This window comes from Diuraphis noxia, unplaced genomic scaffold (assembly GCF_037042655.1).
Source record: "Diuraphis noxia isolate RWA-SAM2 unplaced genomic scaffold, SU_Dnox_SAM2 contig0002, whole genome shotgun sequence".
In the NCBI taxonomy this organism is placed as follows: domain Eukaryota; kingdom Metazoa; phylum Arthropoda; class Insecta; order Hemiptera; family Aphididae; genus Diuraphis; species Diuraphis noxia.
Window position 1 is genome coordinate 86,310,902 of NW_028301712.1, and position 19,839 is coordinate 86,330,740.

The 19,839-nt window shown below is 33.5% G+C and overlaps 1 protein-coding gene across 1 annotated transcript; it reads right to left on the bottom strand.

Annotated features, from left to right (window-relative positions):
- Window positions 1-1,124: 1,124 nt before the first annotated feature.
- Window positions 1,125-2,033, bottom strand: LOC149059053 (uncharacterized). The gene has a single exon (XM_089218534.1). The coding sequence runs from the start codon at window positions 2,031-2,033 to the stop codon at window positions 1,125-1,127; it is 909 nt and encodes a 302-aa protein (XP_089074660.1).
- Between the last annotated feature and the right edge of the window lie 17,806 nt (window positions 2,034-19,839).

Genomic DNA, 19,839 nt, shown 5'->3' on the forward strand with positions numbered 1-19,839 from the left:
ACTAATAACATAATTATTATCAACTTATGAAATTTTTTTCATAAAATAATATTATTATTTTGATACATTGTTAACTTTTTTTTAATTTAATATAAAAACGAACAATGTACCTATCTAATAAAAATAATAAAGTAATTTTTATTGACATTCAATTTAATAGGCTTTTATTTTATATTTTGTCTCATAGAATTGGTTGTTTTATTCTTGGATATTTTGGCATAGATTCATATATCATCGTAGGTATAGTATTTGCTTATCCTATACAGTATTTTTTTTTGATCATAATAAAATAGAAATCATCAAAATTGTTGAGAACACAAAACTCTTTTTTTATTTTTGTCTTAATAGCATATGAGGTGTGTTCAAAAAATAATGGGAATTTTAAAATTGTACGGGTTGGAGGGTTTTTTTTTGTTTTTTCAAACTTTTTTTATAATGTTGATATACTGTTGTAAGCTCAGTTGAACCCGTGCTTACAAAGTTCGCGGTTTGCCGTTTGTCGAGGTTTAGCCAACTAGTAATTCCGAGCTGAGGCGTTAGTATACAATCGGTTAGGTTTACCTTAAATAAATTATATTCAACTCTTGGTATATAACTACTGGTTTTTTATTGAACACATTATAATATTAAAATCGGAATAATGACACACTCGTAGCTCTAAATATTACAGACTGACGATCGTGTGAACTCGCACGTCCGCTCACATATATATTATGCTGAGTGAGCATAACCGTGCGGCGCGTGCAGGGGTTCACAACACCCCCGGGGCTAAACGAAAGCCCTATTGTCCTATGGGCTTCTTATTTTTTCTTAAATTATTTCGGGCAATAGGCTTTTCGCCCTTGCGCCTGTCGTTGTGCAAGCTATAGGGTTTGCCTCTGTATTGGTGCTCACTGTTGAAGATAAGACGTTAGGACTTCCGGTGCCTCCGGGTTTCCATTTATTTTTTAAGATACTTAATTTTCTATACAATAAATATATTATAACTAATATAATTAGAGTTATTATTATTACAATTATAGTCACCGTTGTCGTGGTGTAAGTGTGTCTTTGTTGGTTATTATTACTAATTAGCTCGGCATTTATCTGTTCCTGTAAGGATTTCAAATCTTCCACGTCCCTAGCTAAATTCTTAAAATTATACTGAATGCCCTTGTTATGTGAGATACGTCGTCTACCAACGGATCGGGTGTTATTAAAATTATTGGAATTACATTTGGAGGAATATTAGGGAAAAAGTCAATGAAGACTTTTGATTTGAATTTTCGCGTGGGAATCAGTATGGTATTTTTTGTGTATATTTTACATTTGGGGTTGATACTTATTTTCCCGATGTTGTTTGGCGTTACCATAATAGGTTGTATTTCATTTTCACATGGTATTGTAATGGTTTCGTTTTGGACTACGAACAGCCATGTATTTTCACCAGCTAGTCTGTGCCAGACTGTTGGTTTGGAAAGGAGAATTTTTTTGTTGCAACTACTGGGTATACTGGGTGGACTATTAAAAAGGTTTTGCTCACAATTTTGCAATTGGTCATTGACGTCGATGGGGTGTTCGTTTGGACAAACGAAAGCGTCCTTTAGAACTATACACTTTGTCAGTTGATGTTCATCGAATGAAATAAAATTCATTTGCGTCTTGTCCACTGCTAAGTATGCTGATTTAGCTTCGATTATAATCACTTGATCCTGGGTTAACTGCAAAGGTAGTGGTATGACTTCATAGATCATAAATCTCATTCCATTTGTGATGGGTATTTCAATAGAGAAAATTAATATGTCGTCCACACTTATCACTGTAAACGTAGCTACTTTAAAAAAATCTGATATACTATTGGTACTTATTTCTAACGGGAATTCTGAATTTGGCGGTAATTTGCTTTTAATATCACTCATTTGTTGTGTGATGGTTTTCGGACTCATTATACTACTGTGGATATGTCCGAGCGTTGCATAATTAACAATGTCTACCAAGTTTTCTACTTTTATAGAAAGAAGACTTTTGAGTATAAGGTTTGATTGCATCTCCATTATCCGCTCATGCGTTATTAAATCGTCGACAATTTCGGTTGTTTCGCCACTCTCTGCATTGTCTCGTTGATGTCGTTCACCGCCGTGTTTCTGATTATTGTGGTCTGAGATTGCATCAGATGAGAAGTGGACAGCTTAAACTGGTAGAACTTATTTATTTGGTTGTAGAAGTTTTCAGCATCATTATCGTCACATGTACCGAAGAAAGCCTCTTTTTCTTTACGTTGTGTGTAGTTTTATGGACTGAAGATAAGACACGTTGGCGGTTGCTTTCTATTTGTTGCATTATAGCGTGGGTCTGGACTAAAAATTGTTCACAGGCAGCTGTTGTCTCGTACAATTTTTCGCATTCCTGGGTTACATGTTCTATTCCTTCGTCTATCATCCGCGTTTGTTCGTCATAATTTTTGAGATTTACGTAGGTCAAAAGGTTCCAGTAAGAACCCGTGACACATAAGTTCCCCATAGCGTGGTAGTATATCGGGGGGCTATCGAATTGCGTTATGTTGTATTGGTCGGAGCAGCTCGATAAGGTGACCAGTCCGTTGACGATTGCTATCCTACAAAATTTTGTTATTTTTAAGAATAATTAAAGAAAAGTGTTAATAATAAGAATTGTACACCATCCAATTTATGTTACTGGTTTGTATAAGGAGTTTATTATATATTATATGTACACATTTTTTTTTTTTTTTTTTAAGCAAAATAAAAAATTAAGACTTATATTGTTATATATGTATGTATTATATATATATATATATATATATATATATATATATATATATATATATATATATATATATATTTATTATTCATTGAAGAATTTGACGTTATTGATGTGCGTCTTCACTTCCCGACGGCCCTTCTTTATTATTATGTTTTCGGTATTAGTACGTCCGATTACCTCGAATGGGCCTTGCCAGTTGGCGCTGAGTTTGCCCTTCTTCGTATGCCATTTTGTTAACACCTTGACCCCAACATGCACTGTAATTGGTTTTGCATTCCGGTCGTATAGCGCCTTGGATTTCTCCTTCTTCTTCACGATAGTGTCACGTGCTGTGTCGTGTGCGCGTTGCAGGCGTTGTTTCAGTTCGTAACAGTAATTGTCATAGTTGTACCGTACTTCTTCTGTGCGTGAAAGAGAATTCGGCACTTCGGCTGGCTTGCCGTAAAGAAGTTCATATGGTTGTCTTTCCGTTGTCGAATGTGGCGTAGTGTTATAAACAAACATCGCGAAAGGAATTACTCGTCCCAATCCTGAAGGTTCTTGTCCACATAGTGACGTAGGTATTCCGCAAGCGTCCTATGACTGCGTTCCAGCGCCCCATCTGCTTGTGGGTGAAATGCTGAGGTATGAAACTTTTCTATCTTTAATAGTTTACAACATAACGTAAACACTTTGCTCAGAAAGTCGGAGCCTTGGTCGCTTACGATGGATTTTGGCGCTTCGTGGAAACATACGAATTTTTCGACAAACTCTTTAGCTTTTGTATTTGCGTCGTGTCTAGGTATCGGTATAGCAAGTGAATATTTGGTGAGGTCGTCTTGTATTGTGAGGATGTAAGAGTTGTTCTTAAAGGACGTGGTAATTGGTCCAACTATGTCCATGAATATTTTCTCAAATGGAACTCTGGCTGTAGTCGTGATGACCATAGGTTGTTTCACTGTATGATTACTGGCTTTGTTGACCTGACAAGATTGACATTTCTTGATAAAGTCTATTACGTCTGCCTTTAGTCCCTTCCAGGAATGTTGCATCTTGATCCGCTTTATGGTTCTGGAGATCCCTTGGTGGCCTCCTAATACCCCATTATGAAATTCTTCGAGAATTTTAAGTTTTTCTTCGGGACTATATCTCTGGTGACTGTAAATTACTATTTTTATTCGTGACCCTTTAAATACGTATTTTATCATGGCCTTGACTTTGTCCCAATTGAGTTGGTCCAGCCCACACCCAATACGTGGCATAGCGATGTGTGAGATCAGTTCTTGTTCTGCCTTGCTTCTCAGGGTTTGGAGAGTTTTGTATAGATTTTCATACGTCGGCTTTTGGAAACATTTCTCCTTTGTTATTAGATATAACAATTTTTGGCCTTCGTGTTCCAATTGTGCTATTTCTGTTACTCTTTTTTGTTGTCCCTTGAGAACGTCGGTATGTCCGAAACGGCGATCGAACTCCAGGGCTAATCCACGTGACATGTCTAAATCTTCGGATACACAATGGGCTAGTGCATAGTCTTGTGTCGCTTTGAATAGGTCTCCTTCCAGCTCGATAACTCGGTGGTTAACTACCGGAGAATCGTTGAGTACAAAGTCTTCGTAAGTATTTTCCCGATAATTGAAATATTTTATGTGCGGTATCCTACTCAAAGCGTCTGCGTTGGTATTGAGAACTCCCGGTTTATAAATTATTTCTTAGTCATGTTCCTCTAGCTTGAGCCTCCAGTGGATGAGTCTCGCGCCCGGATCAGCCACTGAAAATAACCAAGTTAATGGTCGGTGATCAGTGACAATATAGAACTTGTGCCCAAATACGTAATGTCTGAATTGTTTTACGGGCCTCACAATGGCCAACAATTCCTTTTCTGTCGTATTATAATTTGCCTCCGCTTTGTTGAGTGTTTTTGATATATAGGATATTGGTAAATCCGATCCCACTCGTCCTTGCGATAACACGGCCCCAATCGCCGAATTTGACGCATCTGTAGTAATCAGAAATGGTTGAGAGAAATCCGGGTGTTGTAGTAGTGGTTCGGTGCTAAGGACCCCCTTCAGCGTCTCGAAGGAGTGTTGGCACATGTCCGTCCACTCCATAGGCGTGCGCAGCCCTCTTGTTCAGGGTATGCAGAAGCTGTGGCGGATCCAGGAGGGGGGGGGGCAAAAGGGGCATTCTCCCCCCAATCGCCTTAGTTTCCCATTGTTTACAGTGTTTTCACTGTGTTTAGCCAATTTTGTACTTTTTCCTCCCTCCCTAATTAAGCACTAGATTATCACAGGCACCCCCTGAAAGTTATTTTAAAAATGTAAAATTCTGATAAAATATATACACAATACACAAATATTCAAATGTCTTGCTGTTTAATTCAAAAAATTTACTTAAAACTCAAATAAAAATAAAAGTGATAAAACTTAAAATAGTTATGTCATACAACTTGTACAATTAAAAAACAAACAAAAAAAAACATTATCATATTAATAAATAATATATTTTATTATAACATCATTCTGTGTTGTGTAGAATTTTTGAAATGATCAATTATATCGTAAGGTAAAAGTATGAATGTAAAGTTCTTTTATTTTTACTAGGTTTCATATTGACTGATCGATAAACTATGAAATCCGAAATCAACGCACAGATATATAAAAAATGAATTTTTAACTATGGTAGTATGGTTTAACGGGTAAACGTCAAATTATTATAAAATAAACGTATATTTTATACGCTAATCAAACGTTATCACTGCCGTAACGTTATCACTGCCAGTGCCGTTCTTCTGTTATCTAATATCTATGGTCTGTGCTGAACGTCGTGCGCTCAGCCAGGCCGATTTTCTCCCACCACAGTTCCATTCCAGACGGACAAGTTTCAAGTTTCAACATAATAATTAATAATATGTACACTCCCGGGCTGCACTATAATTAGTAATTATTTTTCTTGCGCACAAAAGTATTTTTTCCAAAAACGATTTTTGCCCCTCAAAGAGCTTCAGGGTATGCAGCTGCATACCCTGCATACCCCCTGCGCACGCCTATGGTCCACTCGAACCTCGCTTCTTTCTTGAGAAGCATGGCGAGTGGTTTGGATATTTGGCTGAAATCTTTGACAAACTTTCGATAGTAACCTGCTAGTCCGAGGAAGGATTTAACCTCCCTCGGGTTGTGTGGAACCGGAAAGTTAGTCAAACACGATGTTTTGTTGGGATCTGGTTTTATGCCCTCTTCAGATATAATGTGACCTAGGTAATTTTTTCCCGTCGCATAAATTCGCACTTACTCGGCTGCAACTTGAGATTATATTGCCTCTGGCGGTCAAATACCTCCCTGAGTCGCTCTTCGTGTTCTTGGATCGATGAAGCTATCACTATCACGTCATCCAGATATACGAAGGAACGGAAACCATTTATACCCATAGTACTCTGTTGACCAGACGTTGGAACGTCGAAGGTGCCCCTTTTAGTCAAAAAGACATTCTTTGAAACTGAAAATGTCCTTGGTTGGTACTAAAGGCAGTCTTCTCTTGATCCTTTGGGTGTAGTGGTACCTGGTGGTATGATGTTGGGCATTGGGAACGCGTCGCCGATGGTGATGCTGTTGAGCGTTCTATAGTCCACGACCACCCGGCACTTTTGCTCTCCCAAAGCGTTGACCTTTTTTGGCACGATCAAGAGAGGTGCGTTCCAAGGACTGTCACTCGTGGTGATTACTCCGTCTTGTAGGAGTTCATTTACTTGCTTATTTATCTCTGACTGATGTGAGTAGGGAAGACGATAAGGTCTTTGGTGAATCGGCTGTGCGCCTTGTGGTATTTTGATCTCATGTTGCACGGCTTCCGTACACGAGATGATGTCACCTTCAAGATGAAAAATGTCCGCGTACTCGTTACAGATGTTTTCTACAGACTTCCTTTCTTCCTTATTGGTGTGGTCTAATCGTAGTGTTTTTTGTAACAGATCAATTCTATTTTGTCGGTTATCGGCCCTTCGTATGCTAAATATAGTTTTAGCTGGTGCCTCATCGATCAGCAGGTGTGATAGCTCGTTTAAGTGAGGTGGTTCCATTTGTATCGGCACCTCCCTTGAGTTAGCTATGCATATCAGCACCTGTCCGTTTTGTACGGCGTTCAACACATTACTACAAAATAAGTCCTCTGCGAGCTGTTGGGAATGAATCAGAACGTCTCGGTTGTCTCCGACGGCGTTCGTGGTAAAGACTGGTATTCCTACCTGGCTGTGCGGTGGTACAATTATCTCGTTGGTGGGATTCCCCCACGTCAATGTTCCCTGATTGCAGTCAATTACAGCCTTTAGTTGTTCCATAAGTGGTCCTCCCATAATCCCGTCCTGCGGTATCGGGAAACCCATTGGTATTACTTGGAATTCGGTAGGCTGTGTGGAGTTTCCAATGTGGATGTCCAGCAGGACGGATCCCATCGTGGTGACCGGTGTTTTATGAATACCTTGCAGGCTATAGGTCTGTTCAGTATTTACCTTTACATTGTCAGACAAAGTGTCCAGTTTTATAAGGTTTAGGTCAGCCCCATGTCTAATAGTAAGTTTGCTGACCCTTGGTGGCATTGGGGAATGTTCATTTTGGCGTGGTCGTCTACAAGTCCGATTTATATGACGTAGACTCCTTTGCCACTGCTGTGAGCTTGAGGTGACGCACCGTCTGTTCGCCCTTCACAGACGAGCGCCTATCGTTTCCCGACGTGCCCGTCGATGTACTTTGTCCCTCTTGCCTTTTCTTTTTGCGACATTCTATTATGTAATGACCCGGAATCCTGCAGAAGTTGCAATAGGATTTTTTTTTCTTTCTCCCCCTCCCAAAGGCGATGCCGTTTCGGTCTTCATTTGTGTATTGGTCGAGCGGTGGTATTTTCCCGTCTGAGTGCCTTTAATAAAACGACAATTTTCTGTCTGATGCGTGTTGGTTTTACATCGGCTACAGTATCGGGTCTTCCCTCCTGGTTTGGGGTTGTTGAAAAAACGTTGTGACTCCTTGTCGGATTTATAAACTCGTTTTTCTTCCAAACTCTCTTTAATCGCCAATTCCAATGATGCTGGTTTACCCGCTTTGATTATTGTTTTCATGGGTTGTCTTGTCCTTCGATGGATATGGCTAACGTTTGTCCCTTAATGTGCTCTCGGATAATTATGGCTTCGGCAGCCGTTTACACTTGCGTTGCAGAGTTCGTGGAACAATGTTTGTATACGGGTTGAGTAACTGCTGACCGTATCTCCTTCCCGCTGCCGCGTCGCATTTAATTCTAGTTGAACATGAGTGGCGGTCCGTTGAACGCAGAATTCTTCCTCTAGTAAGGTTTAAGCGATTCCCATTGCTCAACGTCCCGGTACTGCGTGATTGCATATGCGTTCCCGCGTAATTTGGTTTTTATGGCTTTTAACAAGATCGGTCTGCATCCGTCGGAGACACTTGTCAGGGCGATTTCGCATGCGCCAACAAAAGGGAAAATATCCGTTGGTACTGTGCCGTCGAAGCACGGGATTAAACGAAGAGCTTCCCCCAGTGCTAAAGCCATTTCAGGCGTATTTTGCGTATTTATTGTGTTAGTATTTTTATCGGTCGACCGCGTGTCGTTGCGCGCGTGTGTGTGTGTTTCTGTAAACTCGTCGGTGTGCGTATTGGTATGTAGGTCAGTAGTGTTATCGCGCGTGTTATTGTTTACCGACTGGTCCGTTGCGTAGTTAGCAGTGCCGGAAACCGCGGCGGCGGCCGCTGCTACGATGTCGTCGAATGTGTCGTTAGTGGCGACTGACGGGTGGCGCGCGGTGTTGGTTCCTACGCATTGCACCGCTGCTGGTATGTCGGGATTATTGCTGACGAACGCTCTAGTGCGAGGACGTCTCGTAACGAAAGGCCCAGGTCTAGACTCTACCCCTACTCTACTGTCGTCACTATAAAAAGCAGCACCCGGGAAGTATTCGTCGTTGGAGTCCTCCGTCAACATTCACCCCTCCTTATTATTTAAGCTGTTAGGTATTATTGCCGTATAGAACAACCAGCCTACAATTTCTCTACACGGTGTGCATATATATTATATAATGTATATGTCTAAATTTTCGCGCTCCTACGTATGTACATATATTTTTTTTTCACACTTATATCACGACACCGGTTATAATGCTTACATTCACAATTTTATATAAAAAAAAACCAATGTTAGAAATATCTATGTATACGCCACGAATTCCCTTACTCGTGAATAAAACAGACGTATATAATATGTAACATTTTTTTTTTTTTTTTAACAAAGAACGCGTGGTGGTGTATGAGAAAAAAAAATGATATTGTATATTGTTGAAATTATTAATTAATTATTATTTTTTTTTTGTTCTTTGGTTATTACCACCTCATTTGCGTATTACTTTGGTTACAACGACTCACAGTAACGTTGTCTTCATCTTGGGCGATGGGCACCGAGTCTGCATACTGAAGTATCCCTTGCTGAGTAGATCGAATCACGTGACTGCTTGGCTGCTTGGTTAATCGACTGCTTGGCTGCTTAGTCGCTCGAATTGATTGACCGCTCGGTAGACCTGACCACTTGGCTATCGTGTAGTCCAAAGTTGTACTAGTTGATTGGCTCCTTGACGAGTGACAAACCCCACACCTGACACCAATTTTGTTGTAAGCTCAGTTGAACCCGTGCTTACAAAGTTCGCGGTTTGCCGTTTGTCGAGGTTTAGCCAACTAGTAATTCCGAACTGAGGCGTTAGTACACAATCGGTTAGGTTTACCTTAAATACACATTATAATATTAAAATCGGAATAATGACACACTCGTAGCTCTAAATATTACAGACTGACGATCGTGTGAACTCGCACGTCCGCTCACATATATATTATGCTGAGTGAGCATAACCGTGCGGCGCGTGCAGGGGTTCACAACAATACATACACCTGAAGTATGATATAAGTTTCAGCTATTTTAATTTTTCATGTTGTTTGTGGCAGCCACTAAGGTTAGACGTGTTTTAATGAGCTCGGTGATTTTCATTTGTTAAAAAAGATGGATCAAAAAATTTGTATCAAATTTTGAGTAAAAATAAAATAGTAAAGTGTAGTAAAGTGTGTGAAATGTTAATGAAAGCCTATGGTGAGTCAGTTATGAGTAAAACTCAATCGTCAATCATCTCAGTGAAAGCAATCTGACTCAACAAGACCGAAAGACTCGACAATTTCGGTCAAATGTGAAGGTGATGCTCACTATGTTCTTCAATTTTAATTGCATAGTGTATCATGAATTCTTACCACAAGGTCAAACGTTAATAAGGAGTACAACCTCTAAGTTCAACGCCGTTTGAGTGAAGCAATTCGAAAAAAACCCCTGGATTTGTGGAAAAACAATTCATGACTTTTGAGCCATAATAATGCACCTGCCCACACTTCTTTGCTTGTTTCTGAATTTTTGGCCAAAAACAGTACTGTAACAATAACCCTGCCTCTATATTCTCTAGACATGGCTCCGTGAGACTTTTTCCTATTTCCAAAAATAAAGAGAACCTTGAAGGACCGTTGTTTCACAACCATAAATGATATTAAAGCTCATCGCTGAGAGTTAAGGCTATTCCAAAGATAGTTTGAGAAGTGTTTCATCATACATAATCATTGATTAAATACAAATAGATAGCCCATTTCAATGTAGATTTTGGAAACCGTAATTTTAGTGTTATTATGATTTCATTGATCGCGTCTACAGTTTTGTTGCATAATAATAATAGTTGATGAACAATAATAAATATGTTATGTAATAAATATTATAATAATATGGTATAGGCATCAACTATTGGCGACCGGTGGAACGAAGACGATCGAACTATTTTTATACATAATAATATTATCAAAATAAACTTGTACAATAATAAATAATATTATGCTCTCTAATCTCTATACATAATAATATAATATTATAATATCAAAATTATTTAGTGCCGGCTATTATTATTATTATTATTACTGGTGCCGCCGTGCTGTTGTGGTTTTTGCTCAAAATTGTCTCATACTTTCATAGAATAATTGTATTGATTGTTTATATATTGTGACGTATTGTAATTTTTTGAAACCACTAATAAATGAAACTATTACATATTTAAACTGTTTCTTCTATTTTTTTTTTTTCAAAATCCAAAAAATTTATACAATTTCAGTTATTCATTTTTTTAAAAATGACAAGATAAAATTTGATTATTCGCATATTTTAAGAATAAAACTTTTTTATTAAAGCACATTTTAGATTCTGAGTGGAGCTATTTTATAATAAATATGTGTGTTTTTTCTTGTCTGTCATATTTAAGGTGGTTTTATTTAGGGTGCCGTAAAATGCTACAATTTTTAACTTAAAGGTATAGTGTTTGGTAGCAAAGTAGATGTAGTTGGTACTTTTATAAGTAAATTATGTTTAGGAGTTAGGACTCATTAAGGTTATCTGGAAAAACAAAAATGAAGGAAAAACTGGAATTTTTACGCAAAACCAGTGTTAAAAGAAACCTATTTTTTATTGTCTGAACTCAAAAAAAATAACCTAAATACTTGATAATTTTTTTTGTTTTTTGTTTAGAAATTGTCGATAAAAATTGTTCACTGGCTCAAAAACTTTGAAAACTTAATACAAAGTTCCTCATAATCTGTTATATAAATACCAAATATTTATCAAAATAAACATGGTCACGATATTTTTTATAAACGTTTCGAGTTAGAATTTTGATGAATGTCGTTAAAATCACAAAAATATTGCTACTAATATTATTTTATTAATTTTTTATACATTTTTTTAATTCTTAATATTCATACATTAGATTTACAATTTGAACACAAGGTTCTTAATTTATTGTTATTTTTGGACTTTTTTAAAAAATGAACGTAAATCTTCAAATAATTTTTAAGTGTTTGAAAAATAATTTTTGTCAAAATCGGATTTTCACAAGTATAATAACGTTTTATATTATATTCCTAGCTGACAGACCGTCTTCGCCCAGAATCGTTTTTCGAATACAATAAAATTATAATGTTATTTATAGCCTTTAACAATGGATTTAGACAATAGTGTTGTGAACAAGATTAAAAATAAACATATAGAATATAGATACCTATATATTATAAACAATTTTATAAAAATAAAAATAAACCGATTTTAAGTCGTACTACTCAATACTCATCACTTGGTAGTTAGCTCTTCTGTGTGAAGTATGTAGTACCTATACGTTTGAAACTTATATTTATTTGAATATAAAAATATTTTGAATACCTACCTGTTTTTTGTTTAACATTTACTGAACATTATACATTATATTATTTAAATTCTTTAAAATGCAAAGAGGAAATAAGTGTGTATTTTTTAATTGTGGTAAAAGCAAGAGAACAAATAGTTCATTGCATTTGTTTAAATTTCCCACAGACCCAGAACGTGCAAGATTGTGGTTGAATTTATCGTTTTTTCTAATAATGAACAACAGTCAATGCGAACTCTAACGTCTGGGGTCAAAACTAATATATTTTCGGGTCCAAATAGCGGGTCCAGAGCGCTGCCGAATAACGTACAGGCGTGGGCTATCTATTTGTATTTAATCAATGATTACATGGTGCAACGGTTTCTAGAATTGTCTTCATTAATATCTGATATATTACTACATCGTCCATCTGCACCTTCAATGCCTTCCGCCATTAACATTCAAGAACTTCAAGGTGTCCTAGTAGTACTGCGACCATTTGAAAACGTTACTTTAGAGATGTCATCGCAATGTAATGTGACTATTAGCAAAGTGCTCCACTTGTGAGTTGCTTAAATAATAGCATAACTTCGTACACACCTGATACTGAATTGGGGTCAAAATTAAAAGATGTAGCAGTTGCTGAATTAAACCATAGTTATCATTTGAACCGCAACATCACAAGTGAGAGCGAAAGTTGGTCAAAAAACGCCTTCTAGTGATTTAACTTAAAATTTCAATTCCAAAAAACGCGATATATCGATATTTTCTGATCCGATAAACCGGTATATCGATATTTTGGTTTTCGATACATCGGTTATCGATAAATCGAGGTCTGGACAATTTTTGCCATCCCTAGATGCGAGCGAACTGTCGGGCCGGTCGGGAAGTATCGCCGCAATCGCAAAATCGCGATATGACGATGGAAAAGTACAAAGTTCATCGACGGTGTGGTTTTATCAACGAAGAATCGGGTGGACGCGGATGCGTGCGTTGGTAAAGTGGGGTTCAAACACACCAAAATTGGAAATTGAAAATTAATGACATTCAGATGAATCCACGGACTAAGAAACCTATTCCATAAGATATACAACCTTATTTACATAAATTAGTTATTTCGACGCCCATAGAAATTTAACTGAAATATACGATGTATTCCTTGATGTTAATCAACAGAACAAAAAATGTACAAGTTATATTCTAAATTATATATCATATGAAAATGGTAAGAAAACATACAGTGAAAATGTCATGTAGGTACCTACGGTTACTCTTGCTTTTAGAATTGTACCATAAACTGAAGTCATGTTTATGAAAAACATTTTTTTTTTTTTAATAATTTACATTTATCTTTAGAATATTTTTCCCGACATAATACAGAACTGTATTAGATAATCCATAAATTTATTACCAATTACATTCACTTATCTATAAGAAAATCCATGTTTTTTTATAGCCAAAAAACGAAAAGAGCTAATGACAATGGTTGTGATAAAATAAGTATTTTTCCAATTTTTATATGGATTATGATAACTATATCAAAAATTATCTCTATAAACATAAGAAAAAAAAATTTGTATTTAAATCAAACCTTGGAATAATACGCATTGTTACTACTTGATAGGGTTTAAACAAAGGTTATAAATTAAAATAATCATTTGGTGTAGTGATCGTTATCAGTGAAAAGCATAAATCTATGACACATTTTAAAATTTAATATTCAACACTTTTAACAATATAGTAATATTAAAAACATTCATTTTTCCATTTTACCTACATACATATATCACATGACATAGTTATCAATGTATTTATCCTCGATTTAAACTATTGTAAGTCAAGAATAATGTTATTTTGTTTTGGTTCTATAACTGTAAATTGTAACGTTTTTAGTGTGTTATAATGCTTGTAGTTTTAATACAATGTGGTTCCTCGTGAGTTTGTGTAACTGCGGTAGGAAAAGGACTAAAGTTCCTATGCAACGATTTGTATTCAAGGTATTTTAAGTTCAATTGTTTATAACGTTTTGAATATTTTTACAACATTAAAATTTAGCGGTTGAATTGTATAGAACTCATAAGAAATATAAGAAGTTAATGTATTGAAAAAATAAAATAAAATGAGAAAAATACCTGAAAACATCTACACATGTGCAAAACTCTGAACACGTCTTGCAATTCAATTGTTTTAATTTTTTTATTTATTACAATGATTATATGTCCCCAATCGTTGAATCAATAAAACAGCATTGCGTACAAGCAGCTTTTAAACTGCTCGAAGTCATTTATGACACTATAATACTGTATCTACCTAAAAAATGACAAATAAAAATTTGAAATCAATCACCAGATTGTAAATTGAAAATTAGTGACATTCAGATGAATCCACGGACTAAGAAACCTATTCCATAAGATATACAACCTTATTTACATAAATTAGTTATTTCGACGCCCATAGAAATTTAACTGAAATATACGATGTATTCCTTGATGTTAATCAACAGAACAAAAAATGTACAAGTTATATTCTAAATTATATATCATATGAAAATGGTAAGAAAACATACAGTGAAAATGTCAAGTAGGTACCTACGGTTACTCTTGCTTTTAGAATTGTGCCATAAACTGAAGTCATGTTTATGAAAAACATTTTTTTTTTTTAATAATTTACATTTATCTTTAGAATATTTTTCCCGACATAATACAGAACTGTATTAGATAATCCATAAATTTATTACCAATTACATTCACTTATCTATAAGAAAATCCATGTTTTTTTATAGCCAAAAAACGAAAAGAGCTAATGACAATGGTTGTGATAAAATAAGTATTTTTCCAATTTTTATATGGATTATGATAACTATATCAAAAATTATCTCTATAAACATAAGAAAAAAAAATTTGTATTTAAATCAAACCTTGGAATAATACGCATTGTTACTACTTGATAGGGTTTAAACAAAGGTTATAAATTAAAATAATCATTTGGTGTAGTGATCGTTATCAGTGAAAAGCATAAATCTATGACACATTTTAAAATTTAATATTCAACACTTTTAACAATATAGTAATATTAAAAACATTCATTTTTCCATTTTACCTACATACATATATCACATGACATAGTTATCAATGTATTTATCCTCGATTTAAACTATTGTAAGTCAAGAATAATGTTATTTTGTTTTGGTTCTATAACTGTAAATTGTAACGTTTTTAGTGTGTTATAATGCTTGTAGTTTTAATACAATGTGGTTCCTCGTGAGTTTGTGTAACTGCGGTAGGAAAAGGACTAAAGTTCCTATGCAACGATTTGTATTCAAGGTATTTTAAGTTCAAATGTTTATAACGTTTTGAATATTTTTACAACATTAAAATTTAGCGGTTGAATTGTATAGAACTCATAAGAAATATAAGAAGTTAATGTATTGAAAAAATAAAATAAAATGAGAAAAATACCTGAAAACATCTACACATGTGCAAAACTCTGAACACGTCTTGCAATTCAATTGTTTTAATTTTTTTATTTATTACAATGATTATATGTCCCCAATCGTTGAATCAATAAAACAGCATTGCGTACAAGCAGCTTTTAAACTGCTCGAAGTCATTTATGACACTATAATACTGTATCTACCTAAAAAATGACAAATAAAAATTTGAAATCAATCACCAGATTGTAAATTGAAAATTAGTGACATTCAGATGAATCCACGGACTAAGAAACCTATTCCATAAGATATACAACCTTATTTACATAAATTAGTTATTTCGACGCCCATAGAAATTTAACTGAAATATACGATGTATTCCTTGATGTTAATCAACAGAACAAAAAATGTACAAGTTATATTCTAAATTATATATCATATGAAAATGGTAAGAAAACATACAGTGAAAATGTCATGTAGGTACCTACGGTTACTCTTGCTTTTAGAATTGTGCCATAAACTGAAGTCATGTTTATGAAAAACATTTTTTTTTTTTAATAATTTACATTTATCTTTAGAATATTTTTCCCGACATAATACAGAACTGTATTAGATAATCCATAAATTTATTACCAATTACATTCACTTATCTATAAGAAAATCCATGTTTTTTTATAGCCAAAAAACGAAAAGAGCTAATGACAATGGTTGTGATAAAATAAGTATTTTTCCAATTTTTATATGGATTATGATAACTATATCAAAAATTATCTCTATAAACATAAGAAAAAAAAATTTGTATTTAAATCAAACCTTGGAATAATACGCATTGTTACTACTTGATAGGGTTTAAACAAAGGTTATAAATTAAAATAATCATTTGGTGTAGTGATCGTTATCAGTGAAAAGCATAAATCTATGACACATTTTAAAATTTAATATTCAACACTTTTAACAATATAGTAATATTAAAAACATTCATTTTTCCATTTTACCTACATACATATATCACATGACATAGTTATCAATGTATTTATCCTCGATTTAAACTATTGTAAGTCAAGAATAATGTTATTTTGTTTTGGTTCTATAACTGTAAATTGTAACGTTTTTAGTGTGTTATAATGCTTGTAGTTTTAATACAATGTGGTTCCTCGTGAGTTTGTGTAACTGCGGTAGGAAAAGGACTAAAGTTCCTATGCAACGATTTGTATTCAAGGTATTTTAAGTTCAAATGTTTATAACGTTTTGAATATTTTTACAACATTAAAATTTAGCGGTTGAATTGTATAGAACTCATAAGAAATATAAGAAGTTAATGTATTGAAAAAATAAAATAAAATGAGAAAAATACCTGAAAACATCTACACATGTGCAAAACTCTGAACACGTCTTGCAATTCAATTGTTTTAATTTTTTTATTTATTACAATGATTATATGTCCCCAATCGTTGAATCAATAAAACAGCATTGCGTACAAGCAGCTTTTAAACTGCTCGAAGTCATTTATGACACTATAATACTGTATCTACCTAAAAAATGACAAATAAAAATTTGAAATCAATCACCAGATTGTAAATTGAAAATTAGTGACATTCAGATGAATCCACGGACTAAGAAACCTATTCCATAAGATATACAACCTTATTTACATAAATTAGTTATTTCGACGCCCATAGAAATTTAACTGAAATATACGATGTATTCCTTGATGTTAATCAACAGAACAAAAAATGTACAAGTTATATTCTAAATTATATATCATATGAAAATGGTAAGAAAACATACAGTGAAAATGTCATGTAGGTACCTACGGTTACTCTTGCTTTTAGAATTGTGCCATAAACTGAAGTCATGTTTATGAAAAACATTTTTTTTTTTTAATAATTTACATTTATCTTTAGAATATTTTTCCCGACATAATACAGAACTGTATTAGATAATCCATAAATTTATTACCAATTACATTCACTTATCTATAAGAAAATCCATGTTTTTTTATAGCCAAAAAACGAAAAGAGCTAATGACAATGGTTGTGATAAAATAAGTATTTTTACAATTTTTATATGGATTATGATAACTATATCAAAAATTATCTCTATAAACATAAGAAAAAAAAATTTGTATTTAAATCAAACCTTGGAATAATACGCATTGTTACTACTTGATAGGGTTTAAACAAAGGTTATAAATTAAAATAATCATTTGGTGTAGTGATCGTTATCAGTGAAAAGCATAAATCTATGACACATTTTAAAATTTAATATTCAACACTTTTAACAATATAGTAATATTAAAAACATTCATTTTTCCATTTTACCTACATACATATATCACATGACATAGTTATCAATGTATTTGTCCTCGATTTAAACTATTGTAAGTCAAGAATAATGTTATTTTGTTTTGGTTCTATAACTGTAAATTGTAACGTTTTTAGTGTGTTATAATGCTTGTAGTTTTAATACAATGTGGTTCCTCGTGAGTTTGTGTAACTGCGGTAGGAAAAGGACTAAAGTTCCTATGCAACGATTTGTATTCAAGGTATTTTAAGTTCAAATGTTTATAACGTTTTGAATATTTTTACAACATTAAAATTTAGCGATTGAATTGTATAGAACTCATAAGAAATATAAGAAGTTTATGTATTGTAAAAATAAAATAAAATGAGAAAAATACCTGAAAACATCTACACATGTGCAAAACTCTGAAAACGTCTTGCAATTCAATTGTTTTAATTTTTTTATATATTACAATGATTATATGTCCCCAATCGTCGAATCAATAAAACAGTAGTTCGTACAAGCAGCTTTTAAACTGCTCGAAGTCATTTATGACACTATAATACTGTATCTACCTAAAAAATGACAACTAAAAATTTTAAATCAATCACCAGATTGTAAATTGAAAATTAGTGACATTCAGATGAATCCACGGACTAAGAAACCTATTCCATAAGATATACAACCTTATTTACATAAATTAGTTATTTCGACGCCCATAGAAATTTAACTGAAATATACGATGTATTCCTTGATGTTAATCAACAGAACAAAAAATGTACAAGTTATATTCTAAATTATATATCATATGAAAATGGTAAGAAAACATACAGTGAAAATGTCATGTAGGTACCTACGGTTACTCTTGCTTTTAGAATTGTGCCATAAACTGAAGTCATGTTTATGAAAAACATTTTTTTTTTTAAATAATTTACATTTATCTTTAGAATATTTTTCCCGACATAATACAGAACTGTATTAGATAATCCATAAATTTATTACCAATTACATTCACTTCTCTATAAGAAAATCCATGTTTTTTTATAGCCAAAAAACGAAAAGAGCTAATGACAATGGTTGTGATAAAATAAGTATTTTTCCAATTTTTATATGGATTATGATAACTATATCAAAAATTATCTTTATAAACATAAGAAAAAAAAATTTGTATTTAAAACAAACCTTGGAATAATACGCATTGTTACTACTTGATAGGGTTTAAACAAAGGTTATAAATTAAAATAATCATTTGGTGTAGTGATAGTTATCAGTGAAAATAATAAATCTATGACACATTTTAAAATTTAATATTCAACACTTTTAACAATATAGTAATATTAAAAACATTCATTTTTCCATTTTACCTACATACATATATCACATGACATAGTTATCAATGTATTTATCCTCGATTTAAACTATTGTAAGTCAAGATAATGTTATTTTGTTTTGGTTCTATAACTGTAAATTGTAACGTTTTTAGTGTGTTATAATGCTTGTAGTTTTAATACAATGTGGTTCCTCGTGAGTTTGTGTAACTGCGGTAGGAAAAGGACTAAAGTTCCTATGCAACGATTTGTATTCAAGGTATTTTAAGTTCAAATGTTTATAACGTTTTGAATATTTTTACAACATTAAAATTTAGCGATTGAATTGTATAGAACTCATAAGAAATATAAGAAGTTAATGTATTGAAAAAATAAAATAAAATGAGAAAAATACCTGAAAACATCTACACATGTGCAAAACTCTGAACACGTCTTGCAATTCAATTGTTTTAATTTTTTTATTTATTACAATGATTATATGTCCCCAATCGTCGAATCAATAAAACAGTAGTTCGTACAAGCAGCTTTTAAACTGCTCGATGTCATTTATGACACTATAATACTGTATCTACCTAAAAAATGACAAATAAAAATTTGAAATCAATCACCAGATTGTAAATTGAAAATTAGTGACATTCAGATGAATCCACGGACTAAGAAACCTATTCCATAAGATATACAACCTTATTTACATGAATTAGTTATTTCGACGCCCATAGAACATTAACTGAAATATACGATGTATTCCTTGATGTTAATCAACAGAACAAAAAATGTACAAGTTGTATTCTAAATTATATACCATATGAAAAATGGTA